Here is a 23446-nt window from a genome sequence, read left to right as displayed (position 1 = left end):
TGAGGTGCCCCATGGGATGGGCTGAGGTGCCCCATGCAATTGCTCTCAGGTTGGGTGCTGATGCAGGTGTATGCAAGGAATCTGATTGTGATGTATTTCTGTAGGCTCAAAGCACAACTCCAAGTAGAACCACATATTGCAGCAGGACTCTGCCCAGTGCATTAAATGTTTATTTTATATTTAAAGTACAAACATTCTTAATTCACATTGAGGGGTACCACAGAAATTCACCAAGCTTTAGGCTTCAGGCTTTCTACCTAAAGCTGAAACCCAGTGAACAAACACAGGAAGCAAATACATCCTCCCTTCAGCTAATCCAATTAAAAATCACATCACTTTGATGACTTCACTCAGTCATTGCAAAATTGTGATTTTCGGTGTTTGGTATTGCTCCTTCCATTTGTACTGTGTCTGCATGTAACCTCTTGCTACCCCTTCCCCATCTCTGATGTGAGAAGTGGTGCTGAAGTGCTTGCTCTGTCTGCCTGTGTGATATAGCAGGTACTCAGCCAGTGAGACAAGAGTGAACAGTAGTCACAAACTGTCACAAGGACAAAGCAACAAATGGCTGAAGAAAGGAAAAGTCTCATCCAGCTCTAGGGGAGGGGAGACCAAAGGCAATATTTCTTTTTCTCCCTTTCCATTTGTTTCCCTCCCTTCTTCTGCACATCCCCAGAGGTGCCAGCAATGACAAGTTGTCCCTTATATCCCCAAGCCCAGGTAATTTTCAGACAGAAAAAAATCACTGCCACCCTTCTCCCAAAAACCCGTTAAGCAAGCTGGAATTTTTTTTCTCATCATTTTGTTTTGATTTACTTATCCTTTCTTAACCAACCAAGCTTTTCCTGGGTGGCTCAGTTTGCATTTGATGCAATGATTATGGTATCTGCAGAGAGCAAATGGGTTATGGTAGGCAGCTCCCCTGCTCCAGCACCTGCAGTTTGATGCCAGCACACTTCATGGCTGCCAGCATGCAATGACTGACTGTCCTCCTCCTCCCTGTCGTCTCCATTTGGATGCAGTGAGGGCGGATCTCTCCTTTGGGGCACTGGTAAGGCATCAGGCAGAAGCACTGGGTCTGCGTCTCTGGAATGAATGTGTGGAAATATAGCTGTAAATGTGATGACTAAAACCAGATTTTATACTTTGATGACATTTCAAAGTCCAACAGGGAAAAACACTAGTGGATGTTTGTGATATATTAGTTACAAAAAGCCTGTAGAGCATTCACTAGATGGTTGGCTATTAGGAATAGAGGCATAATCAGCTTTAAATAACAGTTTTTTCAGCAATGGCCCATACAAAAGCAGAATTGATTTAACTATTTTTATCCACTGTCTTTCCCTGACTTTTCTTCTAAACAAAGATATATTAAGTTGACTTTCTTTTTCCAATTATCTTTGAACACAATCTTGCCATGAAATGGAGTCTTAAGGTCCATATTGTGTCAGCTCCGATTTCATTAAAGCTCTCTTTATGAATACTAAGCTACCTACTGCTGGCCTGTGGTAAAGCTCAGTCCAGCTGGGTTATTTCATTACCTATTTCTGATCTAATCTGATAGTTTCTGATCTGATCTGATCTAATCACTCTTTATATTCTTTCCCAGAAATTCCCTAGGCAGAGTTTCTGCCTTCAGTTTTTAAAACATGAAAAATGTGTGCTTTCCTCCATTTAGTTTCTTTCATGGTACTGCAGTACCTTCTCTGCAGTATGTTCTGTTCCTGTGTTGATACCAGCTACTCACTTTCAGAAAAAACAAAACATCCATTTCCTAAATGTTTGTGCACACTCATGAAAAGTGGACTTCTGCGGAGACAGTAAAGAGTCCAGTTCTAATCTCTTGAGCACCACACTGACAACTAACCTTATTTAATATATTTTTCTCCCCTTTCTCTTATTTTTCTGAATAGGGCTCCTCCGTATGCTTTTCAGAGAAAAACACTGAAGTGCTGGCACAAGATCAAGCTTGAAGACACTTGCACAGTGGAAGCAGAACTAGGCTTCTTAGAGGCTTTGGAATAAGTTATTTTTTTAAAAATTACCACCTTTTTCCCAGAAGCACATGGTACCTAGTGGTTCCACCAGATGGACACACCTGGTCATACCCTCTGCTTGAGCGCACAAGGGACAACAGGTCATGCAGTAATTTTACAGCCATATTGACTTCAAATTCTCTGCTGTAGAAATCTTACATCTTCAGAACAGAGGCTTAGGATTGCTGCACACTGCTGTTGCTTTATTTATCATTAAGTAGAGCAGGTGCGATAAGAATCAGATTTGTGTCTGGCAGCAAGGGATGGAGTGAGAGTGTCTGTCACTCAGCATTTACCTGGCAAACACTTGATATGCACAGAGCCAGTCAGCACCTCAGACATTTACAGAAATACCTACTGCTCTTATCACCTGGTTACACAGTAAATAGCCGAGCTGCACAATATTGTTTAGAAAATAATCCTCTTAGGTTTTTTACCAGCTTAGCTCGTTCCTTAAAACACTTGATAAATACAATTTTCACATATGGGTATTTGCAAATTTTACCATTAAAATCCCATTAAGACTAATGGCCCCAGTATTGCTTTTGAAGTAGTATAATTATTTAATTTCACAATTTAATTACATATTATAGAGGGTGTGGCCCAAATTAATTCCTGAAGTACAAACTAGGAACCAGTAGCCTCACAAGGAATGGGTGAAAATATTACCAATTAAAAATTCAAATGTTAATTCTCCTGGAAAAGTTCTCTTAATTTTCAAGTTCCTTTTGTGCCTTTCTAGTGGTAACAACACTACACTAGATGTGAGTAAAGGGAAAAGTCACATATCTAAGTGTAATCCTAGGTAGCAGGGACATAGGACTGACCATTTCACACTCTGTGTGCCCAGAGAGACCACAATATCTGTAAATCATGTTCTTGGAGCAGTGAAAGTCAGCACATTTACTTTTAGATCCAAAGGGATGGCTGAATCTCACCATTCAGAAGTCATACCTTGACAATCCTCCCAGTCATAGCAGGTGTCATAGCCACAGGGCACTTTCTTCAAGCTATTTGTAGAGAGCTTTGCCCTCTCAATAGCCCAGTCTAGGTTGGAATTACCATGGCAAGGGCCAGCATGCAAGAAATTAAATGACTGCACTCCAAGGCACTTTTCAGCCGAGTACTGACAGCTGGCCTTAGTTACATTCTGTTCTGTAACAGCATGTAACACACAGATGTCTTCTGAGTAGTGGCTGCCCAATGGAAGAAAACAAAAATTATTTTAGCAGGCTATAGAACAAGTCCATACTTTTAAACAGTACACATACTTTTAAACAGTACATCAGCATCGGACAAAACACAACAAAGCCATGGCCAGGCTGGAGATTCACCTAAAGACCTAAGGCTGCCCTAGCTACTGCAGAACCTGGACCTGATAAAACAAGTGCTGTGGAAAGGGGAAGCTTTGGTCCTGTCCAGCCATTGGGAGGTGAAGGATACGTGTCTGTACAAGAAAAAGGAGAAATTATTACCTCCACTGGGCCTGGGTGCCTTTTCTGTGTCAATGCATCCCTGCAGCTGTGTGTGCAACTCTATCTCTGAAGCACAGGTGTCTTGGGACCAAGGGCAGGTAAAAGCAGTCATGTGGCTTGTAGTTTTCTTTTTTCTGTATTGCTTTTGGCTATTGAGTGAATTCATTCCTAGAAGGTGCATGCAATTCCAAGCAGCATCATTTTGTGGAGCTTAGTCATTTTCCAAAAAGAGTATCATAAAATCATAGAATGGTTTGGATTGGAAAGAATCTTAGAGATCATAGTTCTCACATGCTCCTTGTACATAGTGATGACATTGGAGAAATAAAGAGAAGAGTTTCCAGGAGTCTCTGTTTCCAGAGTTTCCAGGAGCAGAGAGCGGTGTAGATTAAAAGGATGCGCTGTGGTGTCTCATTACAGTAATGTAATTGGGTTCATTAGAGGGAGCATTGCCAGCAGATTATGGGAGGTGACCCTGCATATCAACTCAGCTGTGGTGAGGCATATGTGGAGTGCTGTGCCCAGTTCTGGGCTCCTCAGCACAACACAGGCATGGAACTCCTGGAGCGGGTCCAGTGGAGGGTTACAAAAATGATCAAAGGGCTAGAGTATCTCTATTATGAGAAAAAGCTGCAGAAGCTGGCCAGTCCAGCCTTGAGAAGTGATGACTGAGAGGGGACCTCATCCCTGTCAGTACCTGCAGGGAGGGGTCAGAGCAGGGACTGGGCTCTGCTCGGTGGTGCCGAGCAATAGGACAAGAGGCAATGGACAGGAACTGATGCAAAAGACATTCCACCTGAATATGAGGAAGTGGATTACTGTGGATTGAACAGTTTGCACAGAGAAGTTGTGGAGTCTCCCTCACTGGACACACCCACGCACCATCTTGACACAATTCTGTGCCATGTGGTCTGAGATGGCACTGCTTGAGCAGGGAAGTGGGGCCAGGAGACCACTGGGGTCTCCTGATCCATTCTGTGATTCTGTGATTGTTACTTATTTCACAGGCTACAAACAGGACTGTAATTTGAATATAGAGGAACAGCTAGCTAATATCTTGATTTGCAGTTGTCTTTTCCTGCTCTTCCTCTTCAGCATCACAATGGCCTCTTGGTCTATCATTAGAGAAACTTTGATTTCTAGTTACAGTACTTACCCACAATCTTCTTCTGGAGACATACAAACACACTGAGATCCAACCTGCTTTTGTCCTAGACTGCAAATACCTCTAATTTTGGTTAGCATATCTGAAACAACAAGTGAGAATTACTGTAACTAGTAAGGAGTGAACGGAAATATTTTACACTCCTACCATAAAAGCTATAATGGATTTATTTCTATTTGTCCTAAGTTTCTCTTTTCAAAAGCTCCCTGATTGGCACGCTAGAAGTATTTTCATCTGTCTTTGTAAAAATCACTGGAAAATAACAAGAGCAGCTGAAGTTCCAATAGAATGCATTTTCCTACTTTACTTTCATAAAGCTTTGTTAATGCAGTTGGGGTTCAGTTTGATTTGGTTTTGATTTTAAGCAGTTGCAGTGTCTCAATTTCATTATTAACATCTACAGTACACAGCATCCAAAAATTATGAACTTAATGCAGAAGCTTAGAGCTGAATTTCTGTCATCATGGGAAACATAAAGTAAAATTAAAATTAATGAACAGCTGCTATAGGTCTTAAACCCAGTCATCAGCCTTCTAGTTCTAGCTAGCTGAAATAAACAGTACTGTTAATACCAGCAATGGAAACAGTAAGTATCTGCAGGCATACTAACCTTTTTCACATGTAATAGACCTCAGAATAGGAGGTATCCAGGACAGGTCTTTCCCACAGGTATATTTTGTGTGACCAGTGACTATAAACCCAGCCTGGCAGCTCAGCTTCATTGTTTCACCAATGTTGTACTGTTGCTTGAATGGGGAAATTGTGACACTGTCAGATATTGGTGGCCTGAGGCATACTGAGGCTGTAACAAACAATAAAAAAAAAAAAAACATAATTTTTGTTGGCTTAATGCTGTGTGGATATTTACAGAAAGTCATAATGCTTCATCTGAAGAACCATATATAAAGACACTTAGTAATACTGAACATTTGTCTGACATTCAAAACTAAAAAAAATTTAACATAATTAAGTCTAGAAATTTTTAGTGCATTGTCATAGTCTTTAAAATATTTTTCAAGTAATAACTAAATAACAACAAAATATTTATAATGTATGCCAATATAAGTAATTTAATTTTTCTGTTTAAAAATAGAATGGCATATAACATCATGTTTTAATTTCTCTTTTGTTAATAGAAGAAAGTCAATGGCAATAGAAAACTCATAAGTATATTCAGGTACTTTTTTTTGTTAAAATGAAGACTAAGTCAATGAAATTATACCAAGTTTTAGAAAACTATTGAAATCTTGTTAGCTAACACAAACCAATTCTGATCTTTAATTCTTAACTGACCTATAAACCCTTAAAGGCCTTGATTTATAGTAGTGATTTTCAATGCAATCTGGGAGGTCATGGTTAGAAACACATAATCCATTTAATATAAAAGATAGTAGAAAAATTTCTGGAGGAATAATTTCTTCTTCATAACTGTATCAACCTAAACATGTCTATGTAAGTCTGAAAACATAAGGTAAGTTCTTTTCTTAAAGCTATTTAAAACTAGAAAAGAGAAGAACCTCGCAGCATCCATCTGAGGATTTTCTAATGCACTGCATATTACTATCTCCTTACAAAGCACATAATAGTAACACTTCTGAATTGAAAGGGGAGTGATGTAGTGATTCATGATGTTTTTGCCACGTCTACATAAAATACCTTCTTAAAATGCTATATTTTCAAAAATGTTAGAGATTTGTTTTTAAAAGACCTTTATAAGAATCTTTTTTGTATGCTTTCTTCCCCTTCTATTTTGTTGCTGTGCATTTTGTTAATTTTCTCTTTCTTACGTTGGCACTCAACATGCTGTTGTGTCCAGGTTTGATCTGGCAGACACCGAAGGTATTGATAGCCAGTGAGGCTATGCCCACTCACACAAGCAATTTCAACTTCCTCCCCAACAGCATACTGGTTCTTTTCATTCTTTAAAAAAAAAAAAAACAATTAAAAAAATTTAAGAAACCCACACCACAAAGCTCTGCAAGGATCTATGGTAATGAGACTGGGCATTGTCAAAGGAAACAATAGCAAAATCCTGATAAGATGTAATGAATGCATGCATTTCCTACTCTGAAATATGAGTCATCCACTCACCAATATAATGATAACTTTTTCTAGTTGTAGTAACTGATGTCATGGTTACCAAACAAGGATTCAAGGACAACTTGAAATTAATTTTACCTTGACTTTTCTCCAGTTGCTGATGTAGTGTGGTGGGCTAGAGTCCTGCAGCATTCCTTGAACATAGCACTTTCACTAGCACAGTATCAAGATTGGATATCAGGGACATGCAGCAGAGAAACTATAAAATGTCCAATCTCTGCAACTACTACACTTTGCTTCTGTATAATTTTTCATGCTTACCCTGATAAAGCCGTATTCTGGTGGGTCTGGCCTAGAACATCCAGACTCAGGTTTACCAATCAAGATATTCTCTTCTCTCTTGGCTTCATCATCATTTATACAAGGAGCACCTCTGAAAAGTGAAAATCTGCTGTAAGACTGTATCTTAAGCATTCCTGTCACCAAGTAACAATGGCAGAATTGCCAGAATTGCCGGAATTGCAACTCAGAAGAGTTGCAAGTTCCTCCCCCTATACTTTATTCTGTTAAACAAAAGATGGTGGACAAAACTGCAGGTTGATAGGGGCAAGAGCATGAGAGCAGTAAAAAAGTGCTAAATGCATTTATCAACATAATTAATTAAATATTTTATTACAGCAAGAAAAAGAGGCAGCAAAGAACAACAAAACAGGAAGTCACTAAATAATCCATGTAATTCTTGTTGCCCCCAGGCAATAATTAAAGGTGGCTGGTCTCTGTGATCATGGAGCTGTACAGCCCGTGGTGTCTGAGTAATCAGAACTGTGGAGCCCACTGCTTTTTATCCTCTCCTAATCACTCTGGAGAGGTGAAAAACTGAAGCCTTGGGCTTGAAGATGAAAAAAACTGCCCAGTTTGAGGTTAAAATTTGAAGTTGAAATCACGCTAAAAAGTACATCTAGAATACTTGAAGTGGAAACCTTTGTAACTTCATAGCTTCATCCAAACTCTCTCTGTGACTGAGTTCAGATCTAAACCTCTAAGAAAAGAGGGGATAGGGAAAAAAAAAAAACCTGTGAACTCCAGTGAAGAGAAGGAAAAGATTTCTCCTTGGCTTTAGAAACAAAGCCACACAAAGCAGCATACAAAATCTATAGGCATACTTTAGTATGCAATTTATCAGCTGTTTTCTAGGAATAAAAAATTAATAAATCCAAATGTGAAGCAAATTGCAGGGGTTTTCAAAGTTTGCCTTTTCTATACTCCCCCAAAGAAATTCAGAGGGGAAGGTTGTCTGCTGTTTCTCCCTGGTAGTCACAGAGCCACTCTAGAGTGCTCCTTAACTATCCCAGTTAGTTATCCATGACTAAGGAGATCTTTTGATCTTCTTACCTGTCTGTGAACACAGAAACATAACAGTCCTCCTCTTCTTCCTGCTGCCCTTCACATAGCTTCCCACCATTCATTGGGGAGGGGTTATTGCATTCCCGGGTCCTTCTTTTTTTGAAGGAAGCATCACATGGACTCCATTCAGACCAGCAGCTCCATCGCCCATCAACAGCAACTGCAAGGAATTAAAGAGACACCATCTTGGCAGACCAGTACCATACAGAATATTTCTTTTAAGGCCACATGTGAGAGGGATGATGGTAAATTCATATTAGCCATTTTCAGAAAATTTAAAATTGTTAAGGTTAAGGCAGTAGGTTGCATCTAGAGCATAAAGTTTTCCAAAAGGTGTCCAGCCAAATTCCAGCTGCTTCATAAAACCCTAAAGTACATTTATGTCTTTAGTTTTGATTGCAAATAACATTAAAACTCTGAAGTGGCATATTTTATACTCTTACTGCACTCACAGATGTGTGTGTTTTCATGGTACTGACAAGTTTCTTAAATAGGTCATTATTTAATGAGTTTTCAAATAAGTCTGAGTTCTAACATCATGTCTAAATCCCAAATCTGCATCTTATGTCAGTTAAATTAAAACATTACTATTACTGTTTTTTCATAACCCCTGGCATCTATTACCTGTACCGCCATGAAGCAGGCATAACTTCTTTTCCTTACACACACTTTCTTTTCTGCATGCAATAGACTTTCTGTATCCATCTCTGTCTTCAGTTGTTTATTTCTTTCAAAATATTATTCTATCAAGGTCAGATAATGAGGACAGTACCTATCTAAGTGACTTTTCCTTATGTTCCCTTTTGGTTCAGGAATATAAACATATATAACATCTCCTTTGTTTCTCTTAGTTATGGAACAAATGCCAATTTAATTAAAAAATGTTTTTACATTAAATTGCACTTAAAATTCTCCAGAATAGTGATGATTTTCTCTCTCCTTATGACAACTGAGTTTTCCTTCTAAAGTGTAATCAACAATTTTTATGTTCATTAGCCTTTTAGTCTTAAGCATATCAGGCTGTAGGGAAAACTAAGCAATGGGTTTCTTAATTTTTTGCATCAATTACTTTTGATCTCAACTTCCCCCTATTGCTGAATAGGTCATTTCACATTAGCTTAATTATGTAGCTAAGGAATATTGTACCATGTCTTACACTGTTCTTCGAGTCATGGCTATTCAGTTTGATTTTTTAATTTGTCATCCCTACATTTATCCTTATGCTTTTTGGACATTACCATGTGTCAAGAAGTGCTGTGGATCTAGCAAGGGCACGTTATGGCAGATTAGTGTCTGACAAAGAGATAGCAGAAGGCCCAGATTTGCGCTGCTGCCATCAGCCCAGGTACCTGAGGTGTAGCCCGGAGCCCGCGTCTCGCAGTTGGCGCCGTAGGTGCCAGCCGGGCACAGGCAGAGGCAGGCGGTCCCCGAGAGCACGGGCCGGCCGTTGTTGGGGCACGGGGCGCAGCGGCACGGGTCGAACATCCCCGCGTGCTCCCTCAGGGCCCGCCGCAGGTGGCGGCGCTTGGTCACCGCGCACGGCACGTTCCTCACCAGCTCCACGATGGGGGACACCTGGCAGAGAGCTGTTCATCAGCAGGAGCCGAAACACAGCAGGGCCCTCACTGGTAGCCAGAGCATTTTAAAGGAGATAGTGCTTGCATACAAAGCTGTGTCACACAGGAATTATGGATGTTTTAAAGGAGCACAACAGTGTTATACATATATGTTATCCTGTTCATAATGCTTTCATCTCCTCAATTTAGGACTCTATGAGCCAAGGAAGAATCAACCAAGTGGGATACTATGTCCTAAATTTCAGGATGCTCTCTACCACACATTGCATCACTATGTGATGTAAGGTTTGCTTTACATCCCAGTCCCTGTCATGTCAGACATTCCTGTGCTGCTTCAGGAGTTCAGCAGCTGCAGCAAGAGAAACCTCAGTGGATGCTGCATTCAGGCAGGTTTTGATGTTTGCTCATAGTGCTGCTGAGCAGCTGCTGTGGCAGCTGGGGAGGGAGACAGCTCGGTGCACTCACAGCAGCACTGGCATGCTGCATCAACGAACAGGACAGAGATAGAGGGCATTGCTGTTTTATTCAGTTTAGCTATGTCACACACTTTGTGACGTAGGCCTGACAAGGGAATAATACCATGCGCTTTTTTCCTGCACGATAACTAACCTCTGCCTATGCCTGAGCTCCTGCTGGTGCTGGAGCAAGTAATTCACACTCGTCATTCTTAATCCCATTGTCCATGGACAATGCAAAACCAGTGTGCCTTATAAACCAACATGCATAAGAAGTAGTCCTAATAAAAGTTCTGTATGTTTATGTTCTGCCCATATTTATGTACATTCATATCGCACACAGCATCATCCCTGTTTACAGGAAAAAATATCTGCACAGCTCTATGAAGAGCAGTTAGTCTTTGCTATCTGAGTGTTTTTCTTGTTCTTCTCTTACCTCAAAGTCAATTACCACAGGATTGTCCTTTGTTGATTCCAGCCAGTCTGTGAAGACTCTGTGTCCTGGAAAAGCCCCCTTTTTCTCCCAGGCCAGAGCTGCTGCATACTCTGACCTACCACCTTTTACCAGGGAAACTGATCGTTCGGCTGACTCCAAAATGGAACCTGAAAGACAATTTCATCACAGTATTTTCAGACAAAGGCTTCCAAAGACATCATACCTGACAACACTAACTATAAGAAAAAGTATAAGAGGATATTAAAGAATATATTAAGAATAATTTTTTGAAACTATCATTGGAAAAAAGAAGTCAAAGCTCAGAAGAACAATCCCTGCCTACTATGACAGAAACCTGTGATAATATTTCAAAGGAAAGTGTTTCAGACCTGAGCCATGGGGATATTCAGAGTGTAAGACAGTAGTGAAAAATGCAGAGAATGCAGTAGTCTCTTCTAGAGCACACAGCATGGCAGGAGGATACTTCTAGAAAACACAGCATGGCAGGTTTAGTCCTGGCTGTAAACATTTAAGTTAAACTAATCAACTACTGAGGACAAAAACATGGTGGAAGTGATGAAATTCCTATCCTTAGTGATGCAGAGTATGACTCCTGCCATTCTCATGGAAAAAGCACCAGCTTTCTGCAGTTTCTGAGACACATTTCTGTGTCCCCCCGGTACCTAAATATCTGCTTGGCATGAGGAAGGTGGGAAAGGAAAGTCAGGGAGTTTTTTTATTGCAGCCCAACTCTCCCAACGACCTCTGCACAACACTTAAAAAAGATCAGGAACTGAGTCATAGACACAAATTTCTAGCCTTTGTTCATTTTACAGATCAGCATTCCTGGCCCTGGACCCAGAGTGAGGGGTAATGTTTGGCAGATCTGTGACCAACTGGACAGCCAGTGACACCAGACCCCCAGGGATGGCACTCCAGAGCAGAGAAATAGCACACCTACATCATAATTTCTTTTGCAAATGACAATATGCTTTCAGTGCTTGTATCAGAGGCAGACAAAGAGACACTGGCTGCTCTGACAGTGGTAGAAGAACATCTGTAGTTCAACAAAGCTGAGAGGTCACCTGGGGCAGCTGAGGGAAATGGTATCTCTCAGGGTAAGTAACAGGACATGGCCCTATTCTCCTCATGGTCACCTTCATGTGTCACAGTCATCCTGTTTGTGGTGCATCTGGTACTGACTTCCTTTTTCTTCCAGAATAACACACGCCTGGTTGTTTCTGTTCGGACACATTCTGTTGATTCCTCAATTGACAGGCCTAGAAATACCACAGAGCAGCATCTTTATCAGCATAACCATGATACATGGCAAGCATCATGCCCCAGGCTCCCACACTGAGATGAGCCAGCAGCTTTCCGTGCTCCTCACTTGCCACTGGAGAGTTCACTACAGCAGGCACATGCTGCCCTACATACAGTGTTGGACAGAGGCATGCTTCATCTGCCCTCCCATGCCTGTGCAAGTGACAGCAGTGGCATTAAAGATCACAGCTTTTAATTTTAGATTTCCTTTTTTGTGGTGTTGTCTTAATTTTGATAGTCTAGCAGTCATGGGAAAATTTTAAAGTAATTTCTAATCCAAACCATCAACTTTATCGACTGCAATCCCAAAAGTACCCCTTATACCTCTCAGACTTCAGTCCCATGATATAGGATGCTAGAACACATTTCCTCGTGGCACTTGGTCTGGGTCTGAAGGTCTTAAGTGGTTTCCCTGAACACAGAGACATTTACCAAATAAGGGAACTTCTGAACTTTTCAAATACAGTGTAGAGCAAAAATTTCTTCTTGCTCTATATGTAAGCAATGTGAGTAATTAATGAGTCTGGGAAAGTCTAAAGAACTTTTTGCTGTTGGAGAACTTTGTGGTGTAAGTCCTAAAACCAGGGATAAGAAAAGCTGTTAAACAAATAATGATATTTGCTTGTTAAAGATTACATACCTGAGTTCCGCAGTTCCTCAGAGCTGTACTGGTAAAGAATATCATAGGAACCACCCATCTTCCCAGAGGTGTAGTAATGAGTGCCAAAGTCATCAAATATTCTGCTGTACAAAGCATAGTTGTACTCCAGGGGCAGGTGGTTAAGTGCTTTTAGAAAGATGTCTGATAGCTGCAGATCTGACTGTTTCATTGTGAAGTTTGCAACAGAAATTAGTTTATGGACTCTTATAAAGTTGGAATTCTAGAAATAAGAAAAGGGGAATCTTAGCACCTTCAGAGGGAGGTAAATGCAGAAACTAAAGGAGCCAAGAGTATTAATATCTTATTTATACATATTTTAACATATAGATCTGAATGAGATGTCCCAAAGCACAGGAAAATTCCTCCCTTCTTTTAAGTGATCAATATAGTCTTATTTTTTCACTATATAAGGAAGTGTTGCAAATTGACTTGTAGGCCTGTCAAACATACACAAGTACACATCTACCTACAAACACTCACTAATACAATTTATAGAGACAGAGATAAAAATAGAGGCTTCCTGACTGATACAGTGGATAATACAAGGAAGACTCAAGGTAATAGTCCTGCTGTGGATCATTAAGAAAGGATTTTAAACTGTGTCATCTTTTGCCAACACCAGAGTAAATTATTGGTGTGTTTCTGTGATTTCACAGAATCATGGAATGGTTTAGGTTGGAAGAGACCTTAAAGACCATCTAGGTTCAACAACACTGCTGTGGGCAGAAACAATTTCCACTGGACTAAAGCCCCATCAAATCCGGCCCTGAACACTCCCAGGTATAGGGTATCCTCAGCTTGTATGGGCAACCTGTTCCTGTACCTCACCACCTTCCACAACAACAATGCTGAGAATCAATTGATACACAAAATAATTTTCTGTTGAAAATTTAAGCTAAATTAACATTTTCATAATTAGCTCTGGTCTGAGCTTAAGCCAATAAGAAGCTACTGTTCCCCCAAAATAAACTTACCAAAATAAACTTAGCAAATAAAAAAATAATGTAGATTAATACCCAGTACATGCATAAGTATAACATTCTTGACTGCACTTCCTTTATCTTTTGAGTTATCTGCTACTGTGTTAGGTATTGTGCCCTCTTAATCTATAATTAGGATAGGGGAAGGAGTCACCCAATATGATAATGTCAAATCTGTGTTTTTAAAAGTGGAATAAGCCTATGTTTTCTGTACTAAACCCAAAAAAAACCCCATGATGCATTACAAAAGGTATGTTGCAACCATGAACATTTTGTAGTATCACAAGAGGATTTTTTAATATCTAATTCTAGTGGGCCAATGTCTTGGTAGGGAGAGTAGCCTTTGGCAGCTCAGTTCTGAAATGAGCAGACACAAATCAACTGAAAGAAGGAAACTGAAGGCAACATTAAATTACCTTTTCATATGAGGCTTCAATAGCTTTCTTGAAGGAGGAAGATGATGTAACCTTGATCCGTCTCTTTCTTGAGAATAAAAATGGGATTCCAGAAGAATGTTTACCACTACGAGTGGATGAACTACTGTCATAAGCACTATCACTCAGGGAAATTAAATCTTTGTAGAAATCTGATGTTACATCATCCTCTTCATCTGTTACCTGGAGATTCAGTAAAGCACAATGCATTTGCATAAATGATAATATGAAACAGAAAACTATTAAGCGATGAATACTTGATTTTTTGATGTTTTTAATGGAAAAAATATGCCTGGTTTTTTGAGATGTGAAAGTAAGCTACAAAAAGATGAGACTAAGAAAGGCTAAGAGGCAAAATTAATACAAGCTAAGAACCAGACTTACTAATAGCTGTTTATACAACAACAAAAAAAAAATGTAGCACTTTCTTCTGAAAATTCTCACTGCTGGGCCCTAAATCATAGGAATATTTTTCAACACATTCTAACATACTTTTAAAGGAATTCCAGACATACATGTTGTGACGACATCATGACTGCTTCCCAACCATATGGCTTCTATATTTTACAAGACAGAGTCTGGTGCTTCCTGACTTTTCTTCTCAATTTCCAGCTAGAAGAATGAACAGGATTCCACGGGAGAGTCTTAGAGCATGGTTGGACTGCTAGCACCTACACTGCATGATGGATTAAAGGCAGATAAAGAGGAATTGAGAGTAAACCTGCTGATCAAGTTGTTAACCTCCAGTGGTGGTGTTGAGCAAAACACCAAGAACCTCAGCATCAGATCAGAAATTACTTATTTCCCAAAATTTGGCAAAATCCCTCTGTGCTTTTGAAAAATGAGATTTTTTTTCCCCTCCTCTAGACCTGGTTTGCTTAATATGGCTGCTAAGGGTTTTGGGAAATTAGGTGGCCCTTTCTCCCTACCCCCATCCATTTTTCAAGAAGTCATATGCTTTTGCAGGAAAATAGACTGGAGTTCCAGGAAGGCCCAGTCCAGTGACCTTTCTATATGAGAAGCTGCTCTAAATGTTAAAAGATAAAGACTACACTCCTAAAAGTGAGTTTCACAAACCCTTAACAGTCTGCAAATGGACATCAGTAACTTAGTGAATTTTACTAGCTATAAAGAGACCTGGGAAAACCAAAGGTTGGTTTTCCCCTCTGAATATTTTTGCAAACAGTAATTTTTCACCATTGTTGACATATCCTCCATGTCATGGCCAATTGAATTACAACTTCTGTGGAATGCAGCAGGGTGTTATTTTTTCAGTTGCCTCTGTTAAAGTAATCCTAAAATCTCACAACACCTGTGGCAAAAGTCATCAGTTTTCATCCATTAGTTGAGCCTTTTTCACATCCTGCATTCTTTTTTTTCCAGTGCAGCATCTACTATCTTCAAAGAGGGCCTGCTCATATGTACACAGCCAGATGTTGTGCCACAGTATTGAAGGCGTTTTCTGCATGCCAGTGTCCATAAAAGGGGTATTAGTGCTTCCTAGATTTTTTGCAAGATACACTCCAAGTTCATTTTGTTCATTCCCCATACCTGTCCTGTAAGCCTCCTCTCCAAATGTGTGTATTTTGTCCTCCTGCTTTCCAGGCTCAGTGCCTGCCTTCATTCCTTGCTTCTCTGTGGGGGGCTGGGCAGGGAACAGGTAGGACTGAGGGGTTGAAATGGCTCAGGGAGGAACTGGAGCCCAAGGCTGCAGGTGACAGGAAGGAAGCTGGAGTCAGTAGCAGCAGCCATTTGTTTTTCAAGTACACAAAAGTGATGCTGGAATAAGCTTTGGAGTTGAATAAACCTCTGCCTAGATGATGTGTAGCTAGGAGAAGGCCCTTGGTACCAGGTCAGAACAAAATAAGGCTGCAGCCACTGGAAGCAGGAGAAGCTCAAATCAATCATATTGACTCTGATATAAGGTGCATTGAGTTAACACATATCTGAAAAGCGTGAGTGGAACATGAATACCCCCTTTCCACACATCAATTGAAGCAAGTTCAAGCCTCACCAGGTTGAGAAATTTTGTTCTAAAACATGCAGTACTACCTAACACTTGAACACTTATTTTGGATTGTGATTACTGCAAGGGCTTTATGGCTAGGAGCTGCTGCTTGAGAGTACCTGAAAGCTGACAGCCTCCAGATTCGCAGGGACACGATACAATTTCCTTGTCTCGTTGCGCTTCACTGTTGTGCATTGTCCTCCATTGAATGAGTTGCCAAGAACTTCCCCTCGGCTCTCTCCCGTGAGAATGTGAAATCTAACAAAAATTTATTTCCAGAGATTAAACAACTCCAGGAAGATGTATGGACTTGAAACATTTCATGGTATACAAGCTGCACTGAGGTGTTCTAGAGTCAATTGAGAGCATGAGCATCTTTTAAAGGAATTGCAACAACTTCTCATTCACTCTGAATTCACCTGAAAAATGCAGTGGCATCAATCCAGTTGCCTACTTTCCAGCAGTGCCTAACCTTACTGATAACCCCAAAGTTAGGCAGTCAGTCTTAAGTGGAGAACCTAAAAATGGTTCTAGGAAAATGAACTACTGGTTCTCTATTTCTACCATAAGTGATGTTATTGGACCACACTGAGTTCAAAATTCAATTAAAAAATGCAAGTCTGCTAGGGACAGACATCCCATGTTTAAGCTTTATATTGCTTTAATTAATAGTGTGGAAGTAGTTGGTATCCTGAAACATCACATAGACAAACATCTGTAGACAAACATCCTCAAAATCTCTGAAAAACTTGGCATGATGTACAGGTAAGTAATTCCATGAGCTGGAAACTGCCCCTACATGCTCTGATTGCTGTGAGAGGGAACAAGTCACTCAGGGAGAGTGTTCCTTGACACCTCGTTATCTGGTCTACCAGCAGTGCAGAGCAGGACTGGAAGATGCAGCAGGGCAGTCCTAGTCTAATTTTTTTTTTTATTTTTATAATTTCTTGCCAGTTTTAATTTGAGACATTATATGCTTTGATGAATGCTCTCACATGCTTACTGGGAATTATTTTGTTCATGTAAATTAGTGAGGTAACGACTAAAGCTTACAAAAAGATTAGCAGAATTGGCTTACCCACTGCCTATTAATTGCACGCCGGGGATGCTCTCATACTTGCGGTTACACACAGTCTTTTTCCTTCCACAGTTTCTTTCATCAGAGTTGTCTCCACAGTCATTTTCTCCATTACATTCCAGTGTTTTTGAAATACAGCGACCTGCACCACAGAAAGGAGCAAAGGTTCATCATGTCTAAATGAAGAAAAGGGCAGTCTTGTCTTTTTCCCTTGCAAAGGTGTGAGCTTGCCATAGATATTAGCACTGAATTAGTATAAAGCCAGGATTATCCCAATTAAGAAATTATTCTTTCAATTCTGTGAGTTTTGTCGTGTTTCAAAACTGCAAAGGCTTAATTTTAAGTTTAGCAAAAGGATATGTATGTAAAATTATTTTGTTTAATGAGGTATATTTAAATTGAAGCAAACAAGAAATAGCCACAAACCTAATAAAAATGGTGAGAATTTATGTTCAGACAAACTCTAAAGTTATATTTCTATATTAAAAATTTGGGCGAAGAAATTAATAATTGGAGAAGTGGTACTGTCTAGCTATCAGGATCCTAGTGACACCCCTGGCTAGAGTCTGCATTTTAATTACTTATAGAAGAATTTGTCACTAATACATATAAAATCCTCATGTAGACTTTTCTCCCTGGTCCATTTTCCCTGGAATTCATACATGGAAAGTATGGATGTCTTTTGTCTCAGTACTAAAATTGGACTAAATGGTAATATTGCAGTTACACAATGGGGTTTATCATTACCACTCTCACACCGAAATTTATTCTTGCAGTCAACTTCCACTATATTGCAGAGCTTAGCTGGGAAACATGGGCGGGAATCCACCAGTGGCTCAGTACAGGCCTGGCCCCCAAACTGGGATGGTCGCAGGAGTTGCCGGGAACGGAACTGAAAGGCAGAACAAACAAACCTAGGGTTGTTTTTGTGAGCTGTTTGTAGCTAAGTCCCACCCCAGGCAGAGCCACACATCTCAGTGCTGCTGAAGCTTTATCAGAACCACAGACCTGAAGGAAATAATCAGTCCTTCTTGTCCTTCCATTCTACCATGCCATCATCCCAGGTGAGGCAGCCAGGGAACTGATATCCAAGAGCTTCATTAGTCCTGATGAAGCATAATTTATTAAACTGCAGACTAACTGGTCTACATAACCAAAGGAATCAGAAATTCCATCCCTGTATCTTCAGTATATACAGTAGGAAATTATGTGAGAAGAGGCTTACAGAGATTTTTCCTGCTCTTTACCGTCTTTGTGGAATTAGAAATACCCTGACATTGACAACCCAGCTGGCTTGACTCCTACATGTGGGACCACTTGTCTGAGGAGAACTGGATGACTTGAGAAGACAAAAAAGCTTTTCCTGAAACTTTCTGGGAGCTCATTGAGTTTTCTTTCCCTGAGATAACACCCTCCACACAGAACAGTAAAGTTGAAAGGTGATAGATAAACCACTTCAGATATATTTTCCACTCCAATTCACAGGACTTCTGGTGAGACCTGTCTGTGTGTGCCTGAATGGTTTCTCCTGTAAGAATTTTCCCACTGGCAAAGTTGGGTTCCTTGAAGATTTCCCTCCCTGTAGACAGACCCTAGGGCAGGGCAGGATGATTCTAGTGAAAATCAGTAACCAAGTGACTCTGAAGGAAGAGTGCAAAGAGCAACACCAGAAAGTTTTCAAGCTCATGAGAACCACTTCTTACGCTCCATATCAGTTCCATAACACTCACTATATTATTTGTCAGAACTTCCATTTCTTTATCCCTCCCCACCAATGGGAACTTGCTTACACTAGTCTTCACTCTTAAACAGTAAGCCAGGTCCTCCATTCTGTTGGTTATTCCTATTTATAAATGTCACAAGCAGTGATCTTTATAGTTTGTAGGGGAAAATGGACCACAGTCCACAAAAGCACCTTTTTGTTTTAAGAAGCATATATGTTGCATCAATATTTAAAACTAATAAAGAATAATACATTTATATAGTGATATAAGGTAAGAAACTTGGGTTTATAAGAGGGTATTGAAATCAGTCCAGTTGAGAGGAACACTCCCTTTCACCTCTTGAAGCTTTCTGTCTCCCAGTCTCTCACTGATTCTTCTTTTTCTGCTCTCATACTGCCCATCCTAGTTGCACCCCCACAGACTGGTTCATCTCTCACATGTAGAACAGCTTTTGTGTGTCTTTCTCACCCTATTTGAGCATCAAAAAGTTAGATATATATGTAAAGATATACTTATGATGTCTGACAAGTTTTTCAGTGTTGCTTTTCAGGCATGATTTTCTGAAACCAAGGGGTACATGCAGAGAGACATAGGCTGTGTTTATGCAGAACCTCAGACCTGCTCTCACAGTCAGCTTCAAAGGTCATACCCACCAGCCATACAACTACCCCACACAATCTGCTGTCACTTCCCTCTATCCTCTAGAACCTTACATTTGACAGGGCTTCGTTTGTTTAGGTCCAATTCACTTTTACCTGATTTTTCATTTCTTCCCTCTCTACTGTCTCACATCTAAGCCTAGCATTGTTAACAGAGAAAAGCCCAAGAGTAAAAAACACCATCCTGGGTGTTTGTCCCACAGATTGTCCCACATCTACTTGTGGAAGTGGGAGGGTTTGTGCATGCTGTGTGCTCTCAGCAATCTCAAACTGATTGTGACTATCAGCATAAGATACAGGCTGAGAATTTCTAGCCAACAGCACTTAGGATTTGTTGACTCTTTTCAAGAGATTATTTGATTCTATTTTTCTTGTCTTTAGAACATACAGAATGTTATGGATAAGATAAGATAAGATTCTGTGTCTCTCTCCTGCTTAAGCAGACATGAACACTTCAGTTTAGTTGATTCTTCATGTGAAAAATTCACCTTTAACTATGGCAGTAGAAACTTTGAAGCAAGTTTATGGTAAGCATCACAAGCAGTCTCATAAATAGATTTACTCTACTAAACCCCTTTCTGGTTTGATCTTATTTTAACTTGTTCTCTCCAGCTCCTGCTGTATAATTCATAATCAATTTCCCTTGTTAACTTAAACTCGCAATTTCCAGATCAATTTCAATAAAGTTGAAACAAGGAGATCTCCTTAGCATAATTTCTTGCATTTAGCCCACATTTTCTACCTACTTGTTTTTTAACACATGGGTCACATTCTGACCAAGGGCCAAAGTCTCCAAGCTGACAGTTGATAGGACATGTTTGCTGGTTACATGTACGAGATTCTTGCTTTGTGCACAGCTGATCACAGAAGTTTTGGCTATAATATTCATCCATTCTTATTTGCCTAAAAAAAAAGTTTAAAAAATATGCTAGGAAAGAGTAGATAGACTGTAGGTGTTCTCTACTTGTAGGTAAAGGCTGACAAAATTATTTGAACCCAACTAAGAAACCCTGAGAGATAATATGCATTTGCAGAACGTTGAATACAAGAAAAATCCAAATATGCCTTAAATTTAAAGAGCAATTATTTTTGATTCATATAATCTCAGATGTCCCAGAGGATAGCTACAGACAGAGCCAGGAGGAAAAGAGGGGATTTCTCACAAGTTTAGATTATACCACAGTGCTGCATCAAATTTGATGCTACTGAATCTTTATTTTACATGATCTGTTGTCATAAAACTAATGGTGCAGGGAGGAAATTTGGATCTCCGCCCTCCAGTGGCATTGTGCCAGTGCAGGGGCCCCAGAGCCTCATGTATCCCCAGGGGCTGAACACCCAAAGCACACTGCCTGCAAGGCCACTGCAGGCCCTGGCTGTCCTCCCCTCATTGCATCTATTGGCAGATATTGGTTTGATTGGAGTCACTGGCTCATAGGATTAGAATGGTCTGAGTTGGAAGGGATCTCAAGGATAATTTAATTCCAGTCCTCCCCTTCCCTCTCTGACTCACAGGCAGTAATGTTTAAAATTTTGTCACTTTAAAGCATTGCAATTAAAAGATTATCTATCTGATAAACACCTGAGCATGACAATTTTTCTCAATATTGTGGAAGGTGGAGCTTCAGACATGGGTGCCCCTCTCCAGAAGTGTTATTTTTCACAGAAAATAAACATAGAAGTAGTGAGATGGCTTGGTCCTACCTGTGCCTGGTCTGTGTCCCGAAATTGCAGCTCTGTGAACAGGCAGACCACGACCCCCATGGGTAATGTTCACAGTAGCACCCCTGGCTGCTCCCAATAACCAGGCTCAGCAGGACCAAGTGCATTGGCACAGTCATGGGCATGGCAAAGGTGTCCATCTACATCACAGAGACAAGCAACAAAAGCTCAAGAAACTATCACTTAGTTATGCCACAGTTCTTACAGAGATGTCTCTTCTAAAATGCAGAATCTATAAATCTGCTTCAAAATACAAAGGTGCTAAGCAGGGCACCTAGAAAGGAAGAATAATGCATGATAGACATAGCAGTAATTCAGTCAGTACTTCAAGGACCAGAAGTCACAATGGGATTTTTGGCCACTAATTTATCAGGAGTACTAACACAATGGTGGGCTATTTCTGTTTCAGAAGTTGGTTATAAATTATTTTGGATGTAACAAATAAAGATCTATTACTGTTCTTCATTGCTTAGAAGATATTTTCTAGAAATAATAATAAAAATATGAGAGTTCTTCCTATACAGTATGTAAAACAAGAAACAAGAGCTTAAGATTAGGCAGCCTGATCTATTAGTCTGTTAACAATTAATTTTTACATGCCTATAAACACTCTTTGCATAAGCATTTTGTTGCAGTGAATTCTCCCATCCTAAAGTTTTGACTAGCTGGTTGAAACTGCAAACCATCACTATTTAAAGCTCATCTGAATTTTCCACCAGCAATAGAAAGAGTACATCAAGCCTGTTTCTCACTCCAGTGGTCAACAGGACTTTATTTGCTGAGACAGAAGGTTATAGGCAAGGTTTAGGAAGTAATAATACTTGGTAAAAAAAAATCCAGAAAAAAGATGTAGTAATTAAAAACTGCAAACCTCATCATAAGGTTCAATCAACACTAAATCTGATAGGCTGTTGCAGTGGAGCATTATAAATTTGGTTTACCTCAAAAATCCCCCTCAAATTCAGTAGCACATTTAAAAACCAAAGTATTTTTTTCAAAACAATACTCCAAAATAGTTAGTTTCAAAAACTTTGAAATTAATTGTGCAATTGTTTTTTTTTCTTTAAGGTTTTTAGACACATATGCTATTATGATTTTTATTTTTTAAATTTATGATTTTTTATTTTTTAAAGTAAATGAAATTGCATCTATCCAACCATTGCTTCCTCCCTTAGCAAAGGAAGGCAGTAGGTCTTCACACTGTTGTGCAGTGAGAACTTGCAGCACTTTTTACATGGAAAGCTCATGAACGAACAAGCCTTTCAGAGAGATTTAAGTACAATAAAATAAAAAATATGATAAGACAGAGGATATAGCAATCTTGCCAGTGAGATGAGAGCAGACATATTCTTTTTCCTTACCTGACTTCCTGGCTTCTTGCACCAACAATGCCGTCTTCAAAAAGAGATGAAGCCTGACACAACAATTACTTGCTTTTTTCTGTCAGTGTGCTGTACACAAAGAAATGCTCTTTATTCTCATCAGTGAGCAAAGCACCAACCCATCAGTGCATCAGAAGCCATATAAATATTAGGCTATGAGAGGGTAATTCAACATTTTAAAGAAATTGAACAAACCCCACAGAACACTTTTCCACAGGTCTTGTAACCCATGTGCGTTGAAGCCAACAAAAAAAAAAAATCCTCCTTTCTAACTTACTGTAAGATTGTTACCTGAAGTCAGTGTATGTTGCAGACTCATGCCACCCTGATGTGGTTTGCTGCAGTCTTTCAAATGAAAGGCCAGAGGCTTTGTTTGATTTGGTTATGTTTTAATGAAGGCAAATTGATCTGGTGGCAGGAGTGCTCAGAATGAAATGGCCTCTGCACCTGCACCCCCAGGGATATGTGTTTTACAGAAGTGTGGAGAACCACCTCTTTGTACCAATGCAGCTGCCCAGAATGAGCCAAGAGGAATCAAAGTACATTTGCAGGGGGCCACAGTGGCTCAACACTCTGCAGATCTCCTTGTGCTGCCCCGGAGAGCTGCACAACTTCTCTGCTTTCAGTCTGACTGCAAGAGGGTGAGAATTTGGCAAGAAGGCTCATGCTTGTAACTCATTACTGCTTTCACGAGGAAACAGGAGACAGAGTCCAGGCTCAGGCAAAATACCTGTCTGCTGCTGCACCATCTCCACAAAAGGAGGGCTCCCAGAGAAAGCAATAGTCAAATACTTTTGAGCTTATTTACAGCTGTTTCCCTTTTGCCCTCGATGGTGAGATCAGTTCTCTGACCCTGGGGGAGTACTGCCAGCAGACAAGGACTGTGA

The 23446-nt window shown here is 40.0% G+C and overlaps 1 protein-coding gene across 4 annotated transcripts; it reads right to left on the bottom strand.

The window, feature by feature from the left end:
* Nucleotides 1–148: 148 nt before the first annotated feature.
* On the bottom strand, nt 149–22974 carry C6 (complement C6). 4 transcript variants are annotated; one of them, XM_077790360.1, is made up of 19 exons: nt 22837–22974; nt 22539–22628; nt 21160–21317; nt 20202–20358; nt 17820–17964; nt 17073–17214; nt 16114–16252; nt 13969–14169; nt 12552–12792; nt 11746–11868; nt 10589–10755; nt 9470–9695; nt 8109–8280; nt 7038–7149; nt 6464–6596; nt 5287–5478; nt 4668–4758; nt 2991–3232; nt 149–1086 (listed from the first exon to the last, which is right to left on the bottom strand). In XM_077790360.1, exons 3-19 carry the CDS (start codon nt 21315–21317, stop codon nt 905–907), a joined length of 2823 nt encoding a protein of 940 aa, XP_077646486.1. In that variant the 5' UTR covers nt 22539–22628; nt 22837–22974; the 3' UTR covers nt 149–904. The 4 variants fall into 4 exon arrangements, with proteins under 4 accessions (XP_077646486.1, XP_021407116.2, XP_021407123.2 ...); XM_021551441.2 differs by having other exon boundaries at nt 22851–22974; XM_021551448.2 differs by having other exon boundaries at nt 22539–22591; nt 22851–22974.
* Between the last annotated feature and the right edge of the window lie 472 nt (nt 22975–23446).

Source organism: Lonchura striata, chromosome Z (assembly GCF_046129695.1).
Source record: "Lonchura striata isolate bLonStr1 chromosome Z, bLonStr1.mat, whole genome shotgun sequence".
NCBI classification, from domain to species: domain Eukaryota; kingdom Metazoa; phylum Chordata; class Aves; order Passeriformes; family Estrildidae; genus Lonchura; species Lonchura striata.
This window is presented reverse-complemented; position numbering and strand designations above follow the sequence as displayed.

Excerpts from the sequence above, each read along its gene's own strand:
- C6 (XM_077790360.1), bottom strand. The coding sequence starts at position 21,317 with ATGGACACCTTTGCCATGCCCATGACTGTGCCAATGCACTTGGTCCTG. Across the intron at positions 17,215-17,819 it reads TAAATTTCGGTGTGAGAGTG|GTCGCTGTATTTCAAAAACA; the intron begins GTAATGATAAAC and ends TCTGTGGTGCAG. Across the intron at positions 6,597-7,037 it reads CAGAATACGGCTTTATCAGG|AATGAAAAGAACCAGTATGC; the intron begins GTAAGCATGAAA and ends TTTTTTTTAAAG.